The following is a 13,831-nucleotide window of genomic DNA, read 5'->3' as shown; positions in this document are numbered from 1 at the left end:
AATGTTGACGGTTAAGATCAGTTCTAATTACCGGGAGGATTTGTTGTTGTAGAGGTATGGAAAAGGCGGTTTTAGCCTCTACTTGGGGTTACTTTGCACCAGTCCAAAATACCGCTTAGATAGGAAATTATTACTACCGGAACCTCCTGCATTCTAAGTTTAGGTAAATTCCCTATTTAGGTAGATGCCCGAATGAATTTCTTGTTGGAAAATAAATTATGAACTGTGGCTCATTGGGAAGCACCTAATCAATTTTATGAGTGAGTCAGTGAATCAGTGAGCCTGAAACCTGCATATTTTAGGGATCCAGTACCCGAACATGGTTGAAGCTAGGAATGTAAGATTTGATATATGAGCACATCTATTGGATATCTCCTTAAATTATAAACCTCATATTTCTACCCTTAATAGAATCGTTTTTACAGAACCTCGAAATTGTTGATTTTACCCAAAACTCCTGTTCGTGTATAAATGCTTACAGGAGTGCAGGCTAGTTTTCATTCATTTTCTTCGCGGAACTTGGCTGCCATGCACTGTCCTGCATGTTGATTTTCGACAGTAATCTCAGTCATTTTTAACATTTTATCCCCCTCCCCTTGGTGAACTTTTACTTAAACGGCATTTGGAGCGTCTGTATTCATTTCAGCTATCTCCGAAAACTGTGAACTATGTGCTAACATCAGTCGTTTGGAATTATTTCTATACGCCATTCCTTCCAACTCCCTTTCTTTGGAGTGTCTTACTCCCATTGTGTTATTTCCAGATTGTAAGTAATATGTGTACAAAATCGGTTAAATTGCTCCAGTCGTTTAATAGCAATGCTGGAACACACACATACATACACATACACTCACATACACTCTAATTAGCACGCTTAATATTGGACTTACGAAGAAGTTAGTGCTACACGGAGTATTGGATTGTGTGGATCAGAGACTTGGACATTACAGAAGTTATAGAAGAAATATGTAGAGAGCTTCGAAATGTGGTGTTGGAGGAAAATGGAGAAGATAAAACGGATAGAGAGAGCAACAAACGAAGATGTTTTAAAACAGATACAAGAGAAGAGGGCACTTATAGCCAGCATTCTTCATAGTAAGGCCAATTGGATTGGACACATCTTGCGAACAAATTGTTTTTCTCACACCTCCATAGAAGGAAAGATGGAAGGGAAGCAAGGAATAGGAAGAAGAAGAACAGAGCTGATCAATGATTTGAGAAATAGAAGAAAATATTCGGAGTTAAAAGAGGAAGCTAGAGATCGAGAAACGTGGAAGAAACATTTAAAGGCACAAATCTAAAATTGAAGAAAAAATCCTCATTAGTCCAGGACCTGCCGAAAGGCAGAATACTTAATTTTATATATATTCAGGGGCGGATCCAGGATATGATCAAGGGAGGGGCTAAACCATATTTTGCCGTTTTATCCAGTGTAAAGCAGGATTGAAGCCCATTTTATCCAGTGTATACCTAAGCGTCAAGGGGGGGCTATAGCCCCTATAGCACCCCCTTGGATCTGCCACTGTATATATATATATATATATATATATATATATATATATATATATATATATATATATATATATATATAGAGAGAGAGAGAGAGAGAGAGAGAGAGAGAGAGAGAGAGAGAGAGAGAGAAAGAGAGGGGGTGTTTTTAAAACAACACCGGGAACGTTTGGGAGGTGATTCTTGACATCAAGATAGACAAAAAGTATAGGCCAACCTAGGTGAACAAATGCTTCCTTTCCGAGTTATAGGCTGCCGAGAACATAAAAAAAAACTTTAGAGGCCATTAGCTCCGAAACTATGGGATCTACCTTAGTCGGGTCAAGACTTCATTTAGGAACTCCATTTTCTCTGTCCATCCTCACAACCCACCCAAGACAAATTGAATAAATCTAAAATGTATTAGAAAGCACGTTGTAAGGCCGAAGAGACAAAACAGTCACACAGCTGGAAGAGTAGAAAGCCTTCTCGAGTAGTTGAATTTGGTTTCTGGCACTAAACAAAATATACATATATTCTATAAATGCTTTAGGGGTTATACTGCTGGCTTTATAAATGTCGAAAGTCGGTAATTAACAATTGTAAATATATTTTATTCGCAACAAATAACTAACAAGAAAAAGAACGTAGCTACGAAATTGTTTAAATTTAGTTAAAACACTTGTTCGCCCCTACTTGTATATGCAATATGTCATAGTCCATTATTACTTTGACATACCATGAGGACACAATAGTCCTTTTGGCAAAAATGGCGTCAGCCTCAAGTTAAAACAATACTGACAAATAATAATAATTATTATATCTCAAAATGTATGAAATACAACACTCTTACGTCTTCTTTTATATTAAATAACTTATGTGTAATGCAATAATACCAGGACTCAATTAGATTTTCACAAAAATAGAATTTTTTTTAGTATACTAAAAACGTGGAAGTTCACTCACCAGGCAATTACGTCAACTGAAGTATCTGGCAATTTTACATGGCGGGACAGCAAATTCCCAGCATGCTTCAGTAGATGACAAACAAGGAATTAAATTCGTAAACCAAAAGGAAAATACACTGTCGTAAAATAAAATAGTAACCAGAGTAACAGAACACAATAATAATAATAATAGTTTATAAATAGCTTGTTTCTGAATACATTACATAACTAATATGTGCCATATCCAAAAATACATGTTTCAGGGCATTTAATTTGAACTACTCACCGTTTCTTTTTATAAAAATTGTTGCGGAAGTACCGCAGGATTCTGAAACATGGATATTTGGATAGGGCAGAAACTATTTCCTAACTGAAGTCTTGACCCGACTACGGTAGGTTCCATAGTTTTAGAGATATGAACCTTTTTAAGATTAATTTGTTCACGTTTCCGGTAGCCTATAACTCCGAAAGGAAACATTTGTGCACCCAGGTTGGTCTATACTTTCTGTCTTATCTTGGTGTCAGGAATCACCTCCCAAAGGTTGTCCCTGTTGTTTTCAAACACCCTATATAAATATACATATATATATATATATATATATATTACATGTGACCGGCTCGGGCAAACATAATGCTAAGCGACACTTCCTGTGATATTGAGTTATTAGGTGGAATGAGTTGTGATCGGACCACAGAATAGTATGTAGGTAGATTATTTTCGGAAATGTACCTAGAGATAGCAGGGGAGGCTCGTTTTGTATGTGTCATTGCATTGAATTGCATGAGAATGTTAAACTTTCGTTTTCCAGTTTGTTCGAAAGTTAGAAAATCTGACATACCATTATGTTAGCCCGTGCCGCGCTCATATATAGATTACTTAGAAAGAATCACAAAGAAACACTACATACAATTCATAATGCTACTATCTATTTTAAGGAGGCTATTAATAGGAATGAGACAGCTGGTCTTAAATAAATTTATTTCTAGGTATATATTCATAATGTGGTCGTGTCCATAGTATTACCTAAACTGGGTTGCGGCCTGATAACTTGAAAATACTTTCTTTAATCTTTACTATAATTTTCTTTCAGTTTGCGTACATTCATCATCATCATCATCATAGTTATTCAGCTTTATTGGCAGGTCACTTGCTGTAACTGAGAAGCTTCCATGCTCCGTGGTCTTCTGCTAACCTCCTCGTCTTCACGTACGATTTCTCTGTTCTAATATCGTCAATTAATTGTAGTCTCCTTCTCCTCATCTCCCCCTTTCTTGTCAACCATACCCTCTAGCACGTCCCTGATGATACATTTTCTTGTTAGCAGATGCCACAGCCAGTTTCTTTTCCTCTTCTTAATAATATCTAAAATTGTCCTTTTCTTCCCTACCATATGTAACACCCTTTCATTCATTTTCCGCTTGATACAGCTAATTCTCTCCGTTCTTCTCCACACACATATTTCAAAAACTTCTGGTCATTTTGTCATCATTCTTGTAATGTCCATGTTTCCGCCTCATACATTCAATAAACGAATGCTAAAAACCCTTTCAGATTTGCGGTTGTACGTGAACGGATGCGGTCAACAGCCGCACATTTAAGTAGCACATTGTTCCTTATAAGTTGTCATTAAAAATGTCCGAATGTTTGTGTCAGCAGCATCAGTTGTTAGTAATACATTAGTTTTTTTTTTCTAGAAAGTTTCACTACCAACGATGGAAATAAAATTTGCATTATACTGTTTCAAAATAAAGTGTTTTTTGCTATATAATATTATCCTTGCAAATTAAAATAGACACTTGTACTGTTTGTAAATATTATTTTCTCCGTAAAAACTTTATAGAAGAAACAGGAAAAGTTAGTAATTATGAAAAGTTTTATTTCATCTCTTCTACTCTCGGAACAGTCTTCGGAACGCATTTAATTCACCTCCTTTTCGAGCAGAGAATACAACAAGCCAAATGGATTTAATTCAATGTAAAGAGTAATGGTACTCTTCGATAATTTTTGCTTCTTATCTACTGAAGCCTATCTTATTTGAATAATTATTGCCACAAAGTGAAAGAACCTTAACATAGAAGATCTATAGCGAGCGTAAACCAGGTGTTTTTGAAACAATCTACGAATAATCGCCGCAACATAAATGCAGCAACAATTTGCAAATATAAAAGAGGCCTAAGAGTCAATCAGTACAGAGGCTGCAGAAATACGAATTGTCCGTATAAATGGGAACTTAATCTGAAACAAATTAATACCTAGGTATAGTGTTTATTGATATGTGAAATGAAATCTTTCAGTTTAACGTCCCACGATTATACCTGTTAGGAAAACGGATAATTAAGGCAAGTGAATGAGATTGTGGGAGGAAAGCGAAGTACTGCGAGAAAACCCATGGGTACGATATTGTCCACCACAAACTTGCTTGGTCGGGGATCGAACCAGGTACCCCACGCACAAACGGTAAGCTATCTACCACTGAGTCACCGTGACCCCTACACTAAAAAAATATATATATTGCTAAAACCTTAAAAATAGGTTCGCAGTCTACCTTAAACGTGACCGGTTTTGTGACGTAAAAGGCAGTTAGAAATTTCCGGAGGCATGTCGAACGGAGACCTCTTGTCTGGGTCGCGAACCCCAAACAATTCTCATACAGAAATTCAAAGATAAAATTCGATAACACAGAAATAATTTAGAATAAGAATTTAATGAACTGATCTTGAATAATCGAATAATCACAGAGCATGGTATGGACTGGTATGACTTAAAGACTAAAGAAGACAATGCATAATCACTTACTTTTAGTAACGATGATGAGCAGAACCTCTGATGGGCAGAATGACGGAGTGACAAAACTAATTATGAATAATCTGACTTGCAGAGTTTCGGCGTCAAAATAGAACTTCCCATACCCGGAAGAGAATCCGGTAGTATTTATATGATTTTTCCGTCATGTCAACATTCTTGCACATTCTTTCTGAGTCTTCCTAGTTCTAGAAGTCACAGCCGGTCATTTGCATTGTAGAAGTCAAGGCACTTAATTTTCCATTGGATTATGAATCCTAAAGAATATTCAAACTGCCTCCACTTCATACATTGCCTATGTTATACACATTTTAAAATTCAATTAAATATTTTGTTTGATTACACATTGTGGTACACAATAATATATTTCCTAGATGTAGTATTCGTGTAGGGAAAGTGGTTTGTTTAATTTATATAATTCTCTTCCACAATTTGACTTTGTGGTGGACAAACACCGTGTGTGTAGGTTTCCTCAGGGTTCTCTCGTTTCCTCTCACTTTCTTCATTCCACCATTTCATTCAATCCTCATCATCACCGTCTCCTTTAGCCTCACTGGCATAATCGTGGGACGTAAAACTCAAAGATTTCATTTCATTTTCATTCTTTCACAATTTGTACACTTCATTAATTTTCTTAAGATCATCTATTTCCATGTGAGTGCATTAACGTAAGAGATAGCAATAAAAATACAATATACTATGCTATATTACGTGTATACCACTTAGACTATTTATTGGTTTGATGCATTTTTGTCTTGCGTGCACTTTGCTCTTTCAGTGCTATTTTGCGAATTAAGTTAGGTCTAAATAGAACAGATTCAATTAAGTAACATTTGGTTAATTTGCAGTAAGCAATTAACAGCATTACTGCTGCTATCTTGGCATTTGTATAATAAAGAAAAGTTTAGGAAATCCAGGCGGAAGTAAGTATCCGTACTCAACTGGAGTCTTAGAGATAATCTAGCTGGAAAAAGCAAATCGTTTGATATGTAAAATTCTGTTACGAAATCCACTTCTTTAAATTGCTTCGATACTTTATTTACTGCTCTCACCTACGTAAGGGAAGTTTTTGTTTCTTTCGTTTGAGGAAATTGGTGGAAAGATTCCTTTATTCATTTTTAAAAATAGTTTCAGGAAGAAATGCCTTAGCTCACTCTCTACGTGAGAGATTCCACTGTCTTCCTTCGCTCAATTCATTGATAAAGTGGAAAGCTCCAGGGGATAACTCAACGTTTAGCTAAATTTCTTCGCCACGAACTTCAGAGAGCTTTCCCAAGTTCTCTCTTTTCTTGTTTTAAGTGTTTGAATGTTGCATAACGCTGGTACGCATATTGTAGGATTTTCGCTCAAATTACATGGAATTGCTACCAGTGACGTAACTAAAGGGGTCAAACAGAGCTTGTGCCCCGGGCGCCGGATTGGGAGGGCACAAAACTGGGCAAATATTTATTTTCCTTATAAGGCAAGGAAAGGAGTTTTAGCAAACTAAAGATCGTAAAAAAAAATACCTCAGAAACTTAACAGGACAACAACGATTCACCAACCTTAGGGTCATATTCATAGAGCACAAGTTAGCTTCAAAGCTACCTTTTGATGATATTGTAAAAAACTTCGGAGCCAAAAGAGCCCACAAAGTTAAATTATAGTTCCAGCTTTTTGTGCTTTTATTTAACTTACATTAATTTAAGAGATTTGCAAAATGTCCGACTTTAATACTCGAGAGAACAGTTTGACTGTTTCTCATAATTAAATATTCTACTCTAAAGCGAGAGACTATTGATTCATTCTACACATACGGAAATCTCAATACAATTCCGAAAACTTTGTAATTTGCAGTTATTATGATAAGACTATAAGAATATGTCCAAGCATACTACTTTCAGATTATTTGGCAATCAAATACTAATTAGTTTGGTATTTTTATCTTGTACTAAAAATTAAATTAAGTACTGCTAATTTCAAATCAAGTTCTACCACTTTAAGAAAAAAAATGGAATAGGAAAATCACTGTGTAATGCAAATATCAGATGTAGTCGGGGAGAGTTTTGGTTTGGTTGGTCAGGGGGGAAGGTGCTAACGCGAGTTCTTGTCCCGGGCGACAGCTAGCCTAGTTGCGTTGCTGATTGCTACTAAATGTACTGAGGTACACTCATGTCCAAAATTATTGTCGCATATCTATAACTGTCTTCTTGTAACAATATAATTTGATAATGTTTTTGCAGGGTATTTTTAATACTGATACTATGTGTATAATCGGGAAATGTATATTTGTGGTAAATTTCATAGGAAAAGTATGATAAATACGAAAATTAGAATGAGTAAAACAAAATGTTCCTAAATGGACAACGAAGTTTTATTTTCGCTTTATTGTTCTTATTTACTGCTCTTTTGACATGAAATTTTCCACATACATATCTTTGCCGATTATACACGTACTGATATTGTAAGAAATACCGGGTGAATTCATTATCAAATTATATTCCTACAACAACATATTTATAGACATGCGACAATAATTTTGGACATGAGTGTACATTGTTCTTGAACAACTCACATATAGGCATACCAAGATAAATATGGTTTCTAATACATTATCAGTGATTGGTCTTTTGATTTTATTCAACGTCAGTTTAATATCTATCATTGATATTAAAATTTTGTAGAGCACAGAATTCAAAGTTGTATGTGGTGAAATATTATGTTGGATCATTATGACACGGTGGGCCAGTGGTAGAGTGTTCGTTTCTGGTACGAGGGATTCCTGGTTTGATTTCAGGTCATGTAAGTACGTATTCGACAACATCGTGTCAGTGAGTTCTACTTTTCTTTCCACATTTCATCAATTCTTTAATAATCATTCAATCAGACGCGTACCCAGAAATTTTTGTTGCGGGAGGTGGTCAATACTAAAATCCACTACGTCTATGTATTATTGAACGGGTATTATTCTGCACTCGAAAAGACAATAAGTAATTGTAAAATACTTCCATGTATATTTTCAAAATAAATAAATAAATAAATAAATAAATAAATAAATAAATAAAAATGACAGAACTATCATGAGAACTATAATGTTTTTATAAGAGAAAGAGTGCAGATGAAGCACAAGATCATACTTTCATGCTACATCAATTATTTCTCTGTTAAAAAGTATAGTTTTATTAAGAAAGTACTCGAATGTATATGGAGTTAGGAATTTTTGGGAGAGTTCAGAGCCGCTGAACCCCCCCCCCGGGAGGGCGCCCCTGCCTTCAATTTCATTAATTGAAGACTCGCTGTAGGAAACAATGTAAGTGCCAAAACCAACAGTTACTGCAACACTAGAGACAAAAGATAGCAAATTGTGCCCAAGCGTCAGAAAATAGAAAATATTATTGCTTAGAAATACAACCTAGCATATTACGAAGTATGAATATCTAACTAACGCATTAAAAAAATAAAATAAGTGAAGCAATTTCAAGGTGGCACTTACATTGTTTTCGACAGGGAGTCTTCAATTATCTCTCTTGTTTACCCTAAAGGCCATAACAGTGTAACGCAGAACTACAGATGTCATTTTATTACGGATTTTTGTCTGGTATTAACTGCGCGGTATTCATAGGAATAGGATGACTTTGGTTGTTTATTACTCTTCGGGCATCAAAGCAAGAACAGTAAGAAATAACAAGATATGTTCAAATGCAGTTTCTCTAGTATAAATTCAATTTCCCCCATTATTTCTCTATTAAAACTGAAAACGGTGGAACTTCCGGTTTCTATTTGGGTCCACATACTTTGGGAGTCTCTTTTATATATCTTTCTCATCGCATTCTCCCTAGGTGTGCTAGAGGGTCTCAGTCCGACAGTACTCTTTTTCAGACTGTAAGCAGATTAATATGTGTACCAAGTTTGGTTAAAATTCCCCAGGCGTTCCAGAGTTAGGCTGGAACATACACACACACATACATACATGTATACATGCATACAACCAATATATATAAGCTAAAATGCCCGTTCTTCTCATGGGAAGAATAGGTTTATTGGAAATATTTGAATCCCCTTCCCCCTTACGATATTTATTTTAATGCAAGTATAATTATAAAAATACAGAAGATACCCTACTTTTTGCATAAGTATCGAAACTTTCTACAACCACAGAATACGCCTTCAATCAAAATATGATTTTATAAACCCAGTTTGAAGTGGATATTATACTACGGAAGGTCTAACGTCGTTGGCTTCCTGCGAAAAGTTGTAGTGACGTTTATGGGGAGTGGCCAGCTTGGTTACTCGTGGCTCGCTGAGCGCAGTAAACGGTTGGTGGTGATTGGCTACCCTTTTACCACACCTCCAGTGACGAGCAGGTCTAAGCGCGGGAAGCCAACGACGTTATACCTTCTGAACTATAACTATCTTCCAAAAGTCATTTCAAACGGATCAGACATTTTCTGCACCCTGAAAACTATAAATTCGACACAAATCTCAGTCATTTGGACATTTTATTTTTACCTCCCCCACCCTCTCTCTAGAGATGGCGATGAACTTAGAAATAGATTGCATCAGGACTGTCACCAATTAACTTAGCGACGCTGAAAACTATGGATTTCACACTAATATCGGACGTTTTCGATCATTTTATATGGCATCCCTCCTACTCTCTCCCTAAGTGTGCTATTGACTTAGTCTCATTGGATGGCTGAACTTGGTCTTAAAGGGCATCGGGCCTGTTACCAATCAGCTCACGGACCCCAAAAACTGGATTCGACATTAATATTGAGTCATTTTCGATTATTTTTATATGTCTGTCCCCTCCCACTCCTCCTTTAGGTATGCTAGAGATGTTCACCCCGACAGTACTGTTTTCCGGACTGTAATATGTATACCAGTTAGGTTAAAATTGATCAAGGTATTCGAAAGTTATGATGGAACACAATTGCAAAACAATTGAAACAAGTCCTTTGTAGTGAAATCCTTTGAGTTAATTGATTTCTACTTTTATGAATGTGAGAAACAGTGTAAGCAACCATCTGTTGAACGAAATTTTGATGAGAGAAACACTTCAGAGTTAATTAAGACACAAATTTTGTAACAGAAATAAACTGTAGTACAAACAGCAGCACTATTGAAAACGTCTGTGGGATATTCACACGATGCAAATTTAACTTTATGAAACCCAGAGGTTCAATGCTACGTTCACAAAAGCTCATCGTTGACTTCTGTCCTTAGCCAACTGGATCTAGTTTCTACTTTGTATTTCTATTTCTGCGAGATTCATCTTTATATTGCCTTTCCATCTGTGCCTAGGTCTTCCTAATGGTCATTCTTCCGATTGAGACACGATACAAATGGTTGTCTTTGAAAATCTTTATAGTAATCTTTTATGGAAACTTAACAAAATTGTTTGAAATTTTATGTCATAATTTCTTATTTGTAAAGGTACACTCCATTTGGGCCAAACTACACTATAGGTCTACGGATGTGATATAAAGAAGTTGAGAAGCTTAAGTAGTTAATGTCACGCCTTTACCCCTCCTCTAGTTTACCTATTTGATATACGTGGTGAGGTAAACATGTGACCCGCATTATAGACAAAATTTGAACTATGAGAAATCCCGCTCCAGGACAAGATCGCACGTGGGCTGTTGGGTTGGGAGATCGATACCTTATCTTCCTTTCTCATGTGATTTATGCTTTTTTTTAGAAATAGTACGTTTGCAAATTATGCTACAAATATGTGTGGGAAGTCTAATATTATGACTGTGTCCATATGTCCCTCTGTCGGTTGACAGAAACCAGCAACACCACACAGAATTTCGTCATGGTTAATAGAAGCACTCAACCTCACATTTCTTTAGAATATGTGTGATTTTTGTATATCTTAACAGAGTAAATGTTTTTTTCTATAATATCTTGTTCAAGAGAGAAAGAGGGTAAAACTGTGACCTTCCCTTGCGTACGCCATTGGACACCAGAGTACGACAGGTCAGGGAGAGGAAAAAACGGGTTCTTGATACTGATTCAATGTCTGAAAGATACATGACATCTTCGCCCTTTAATCCTCTGCTGAAATCGGAAGCCCTAGAAATCTATTACCTTTTTTCATGTTAATAACTCCCAAGGATCAGAAAGGGTAAATAGATACCTGGAAATGGATTTTTGGGTGCATTTAATGTTCCAAGAATAAATTAATTCTCTGTCTTTATTATTGTGTTGAAAACAGAATGAGATCAACTACTGTTGTACTGAGGACCAATTTTAGGAAATTTACCGGTTGAATTGGAGAATTTATTTTGGTTTGTCAGGAAGAATGAGTGAAAGTCAGGTGATGGGAATAGCTGAAGTTGAGAAGGTGGTGGTTCTTGGTTGTTTTTGATATTGTAAACAGCACTGTATGTGGAGACGGAAGGGATTATTTGGCGGAGAGGTACACTTGTTATGATTTAGTGCAGGAAAGGGAATGTGGAAATTGCAAACTCAACCAAATCTAACCTAGCCTAATTTAACCGTATACAGTCTAACCTAACTAACCTACTGTAACCTAATTTATTACATTTTGGTACTTTTTTTTCGATTATCGTGTGGTCCGACAATACAGCTGTAATGTCCCAGAATGTGTATGTTTAACCACTTTTGCTTTCAATATACGAGTAGAATCCACATAGAGAAATAAATAAATAAATAAATAAATAAATAAATAAATAAATAAATAAATAAATAAATAAATAAAGAGAGAGAGAGAGACGGAAAAAGAGGAAGAAATGCATTTTTAAATATTGATTCAGCGGCCGAAGAACAGACTGTTGTACCTCCACCCTTCTGTCCCTATTGAAGCGGGAACTGGTAGATTTAACTACTTCCGGTTTTAATATTGATCTCCGTAGACCAGGAACGGTAAAAGATAGCTAATAAATGTTTATGATACAGATTCAATGTCCTGAGAATAGGCTCATCTCCACCCTTATGCATGTATGAAAATTCGAATTGAAAGATGGAACATTTCTGGTTTGGATATTCGATCGCCATAGTTTGTAAATATTGTAATACATCTTACTTGTTTAGATGTGAATTCCGCGTAGTAAATTGGAACACATTTCCGCTTAGATGCACCAAACAGTAAAAACTTTAATCAAATTAAAAGTTACAAACGAATCATGTAAAAAAGATAATAACCATTCCACCTTAACAAGCATTTAACCATCAAAAGCTTTGATTCATTGAGCCTATGTGTCTAAATAACATTATGCGGAACATTTAATTAGAAAAAAAAAAGTTCCAAACGATTAAACATTACTAAAAGCCTTTCACAACTTTCTAAAACACGTTTAGTTTATTAAAGGTTTGTAAATTTATTTATTTATTTATTTGCTTATTTCATATCGTTTTCGAAGTCACAGATTGTTTTACTCATTAATGAGGAATAGATATAATTAAAATTACGATAATTTTGATAGTACATGGTTGATGATAACATTTTGTGACGTTTCAAAAACGTGTTTGTAAATGGACACTAAGAAATATTTCGGGTCTCGAGCCTCAGATTGACGAGCTGCAACAAAAATGCTTACAGTGACAGCAGGTGCGTACCGTATATTTAACAGCCGAAATCAATATCTCTCAATAGGCAAAGATTTCTCTCCAGAAACTATGATGGAAGATATGAAGTTTTGCTGCCGACTAAACAGAAATAAAGATGATCACGTGATTTGTTACATGAAGAAAGCACAGTGGCTCAGTGGTGAGGTGTTCACCTCTTGTGCGAGGGGTACGAACTAGTTCGAAAAAAAATGAAATGAAATTTTTAAGTTTTACGTCCCACGCTTATACCGGCTAGACTAAAGGAGACGGTGATGGTGAGAAATGAATGAAATGGTGGAATAAAGAAAGTGGGTGGAAACGGGAGAACCTCGAGAAAACCCACGCACACAGTGTTTGTCGACCACAAAGTTCACTTGGCGTGGACTGAGATCGAACCCAGGACCGCATGCAGCAGAGGTGAACGCGATACTATTGAGCCACCGCGGCCCCGTAACTAGTTCGATCTCAGACCATGTGAGTTTCTTGTACCACTTCCTGTCCGTTGGTTTTCTCAGGTTTCTTCCCTTTCCTCTCACATCGTCATTTCACCAATTCTTTCATCACCAGTCTCGATTAATCTACATTGCAGAAAAGCAGCAAAACTTTAGGTTTAATTTCATTTTAATTTCTATTGCAGGACACCAATCATGTACTCTCTTGGGATATTGTTGGCTTTGCTGACCGGCTGCTTTGCATTACCCAACAACCAGTACTGGGAAACCATTGTTCGAGAACCATTCCCGGGTAAGTACTAGGAAACCATTGTTCGAGAAATATAGCAATCTAATTGCTGGCAAACTATTACTCCAGAACCGTAACCAGGTAAGTTGTGAAAAAGTATTGTTCGAGAATTCTACTTGGGTAACCTGTGGAAGACTACTGTTAGAAAACCCTAGTTGGTTAAGTATTGGAAAAGTTATCGAGAACATCATCAGTAAAAGTCACAAGAGTTAGTTGTCACAATCCCCACTGCGGGGCCTATGCAACTGACTGAAGTCGTACTTTCGGTCACCTGTGCTCTCTTGTTTATCGTGAACTT

The 13,831-nt window shown here is 36.2% G+C and overlaps 1 protein-coding gene across 1 annotated transcript in view; it reads left to right on the top strand.

Annotated features, from left to right (window-relative positions):
• Positions 1 to 13,831, top strand: part of LOC145687641 (uncharacterized) — an 80,667-nt gene that overhangs the window by 23,536 nt on the left and 43,300 nt on the right. Inside the window, exon 2 of the mRNA XM_081761106.1 lies at positions 13,430 to 13,536. Coding sequence (XP_081617232.1) covers positions 13,440 to 13,536 — 97 coding nt within the window. The 5' untranslated portion in view covers positions 13,430 to 13,439. The remainder of the gene's footprint in view (positions 1 to 13,429; positions 13,537 to 13,831) is intronic.

The sequence above is a fragment of the Thermobia domestica genome, chromosome 6, assembly GCF_964235325.1.
Source record: "Thermobia domestica chromosome 6, izTheDome1.hap1.1, whole genome shotgun sequence".
In the NCBI taxonomy this organism is placed as follows: domain Eukaryota; kingdom Metazoa; phylum Arthropoda; class Insecta; order Zygentoma; family Lepismatidae; genus Thermobia; species Thermobia domestica.
Note: the sequence above shows the minus strand (reverse complement) of the source record. Positions and strands in the feature narration are given on the sequence as shown.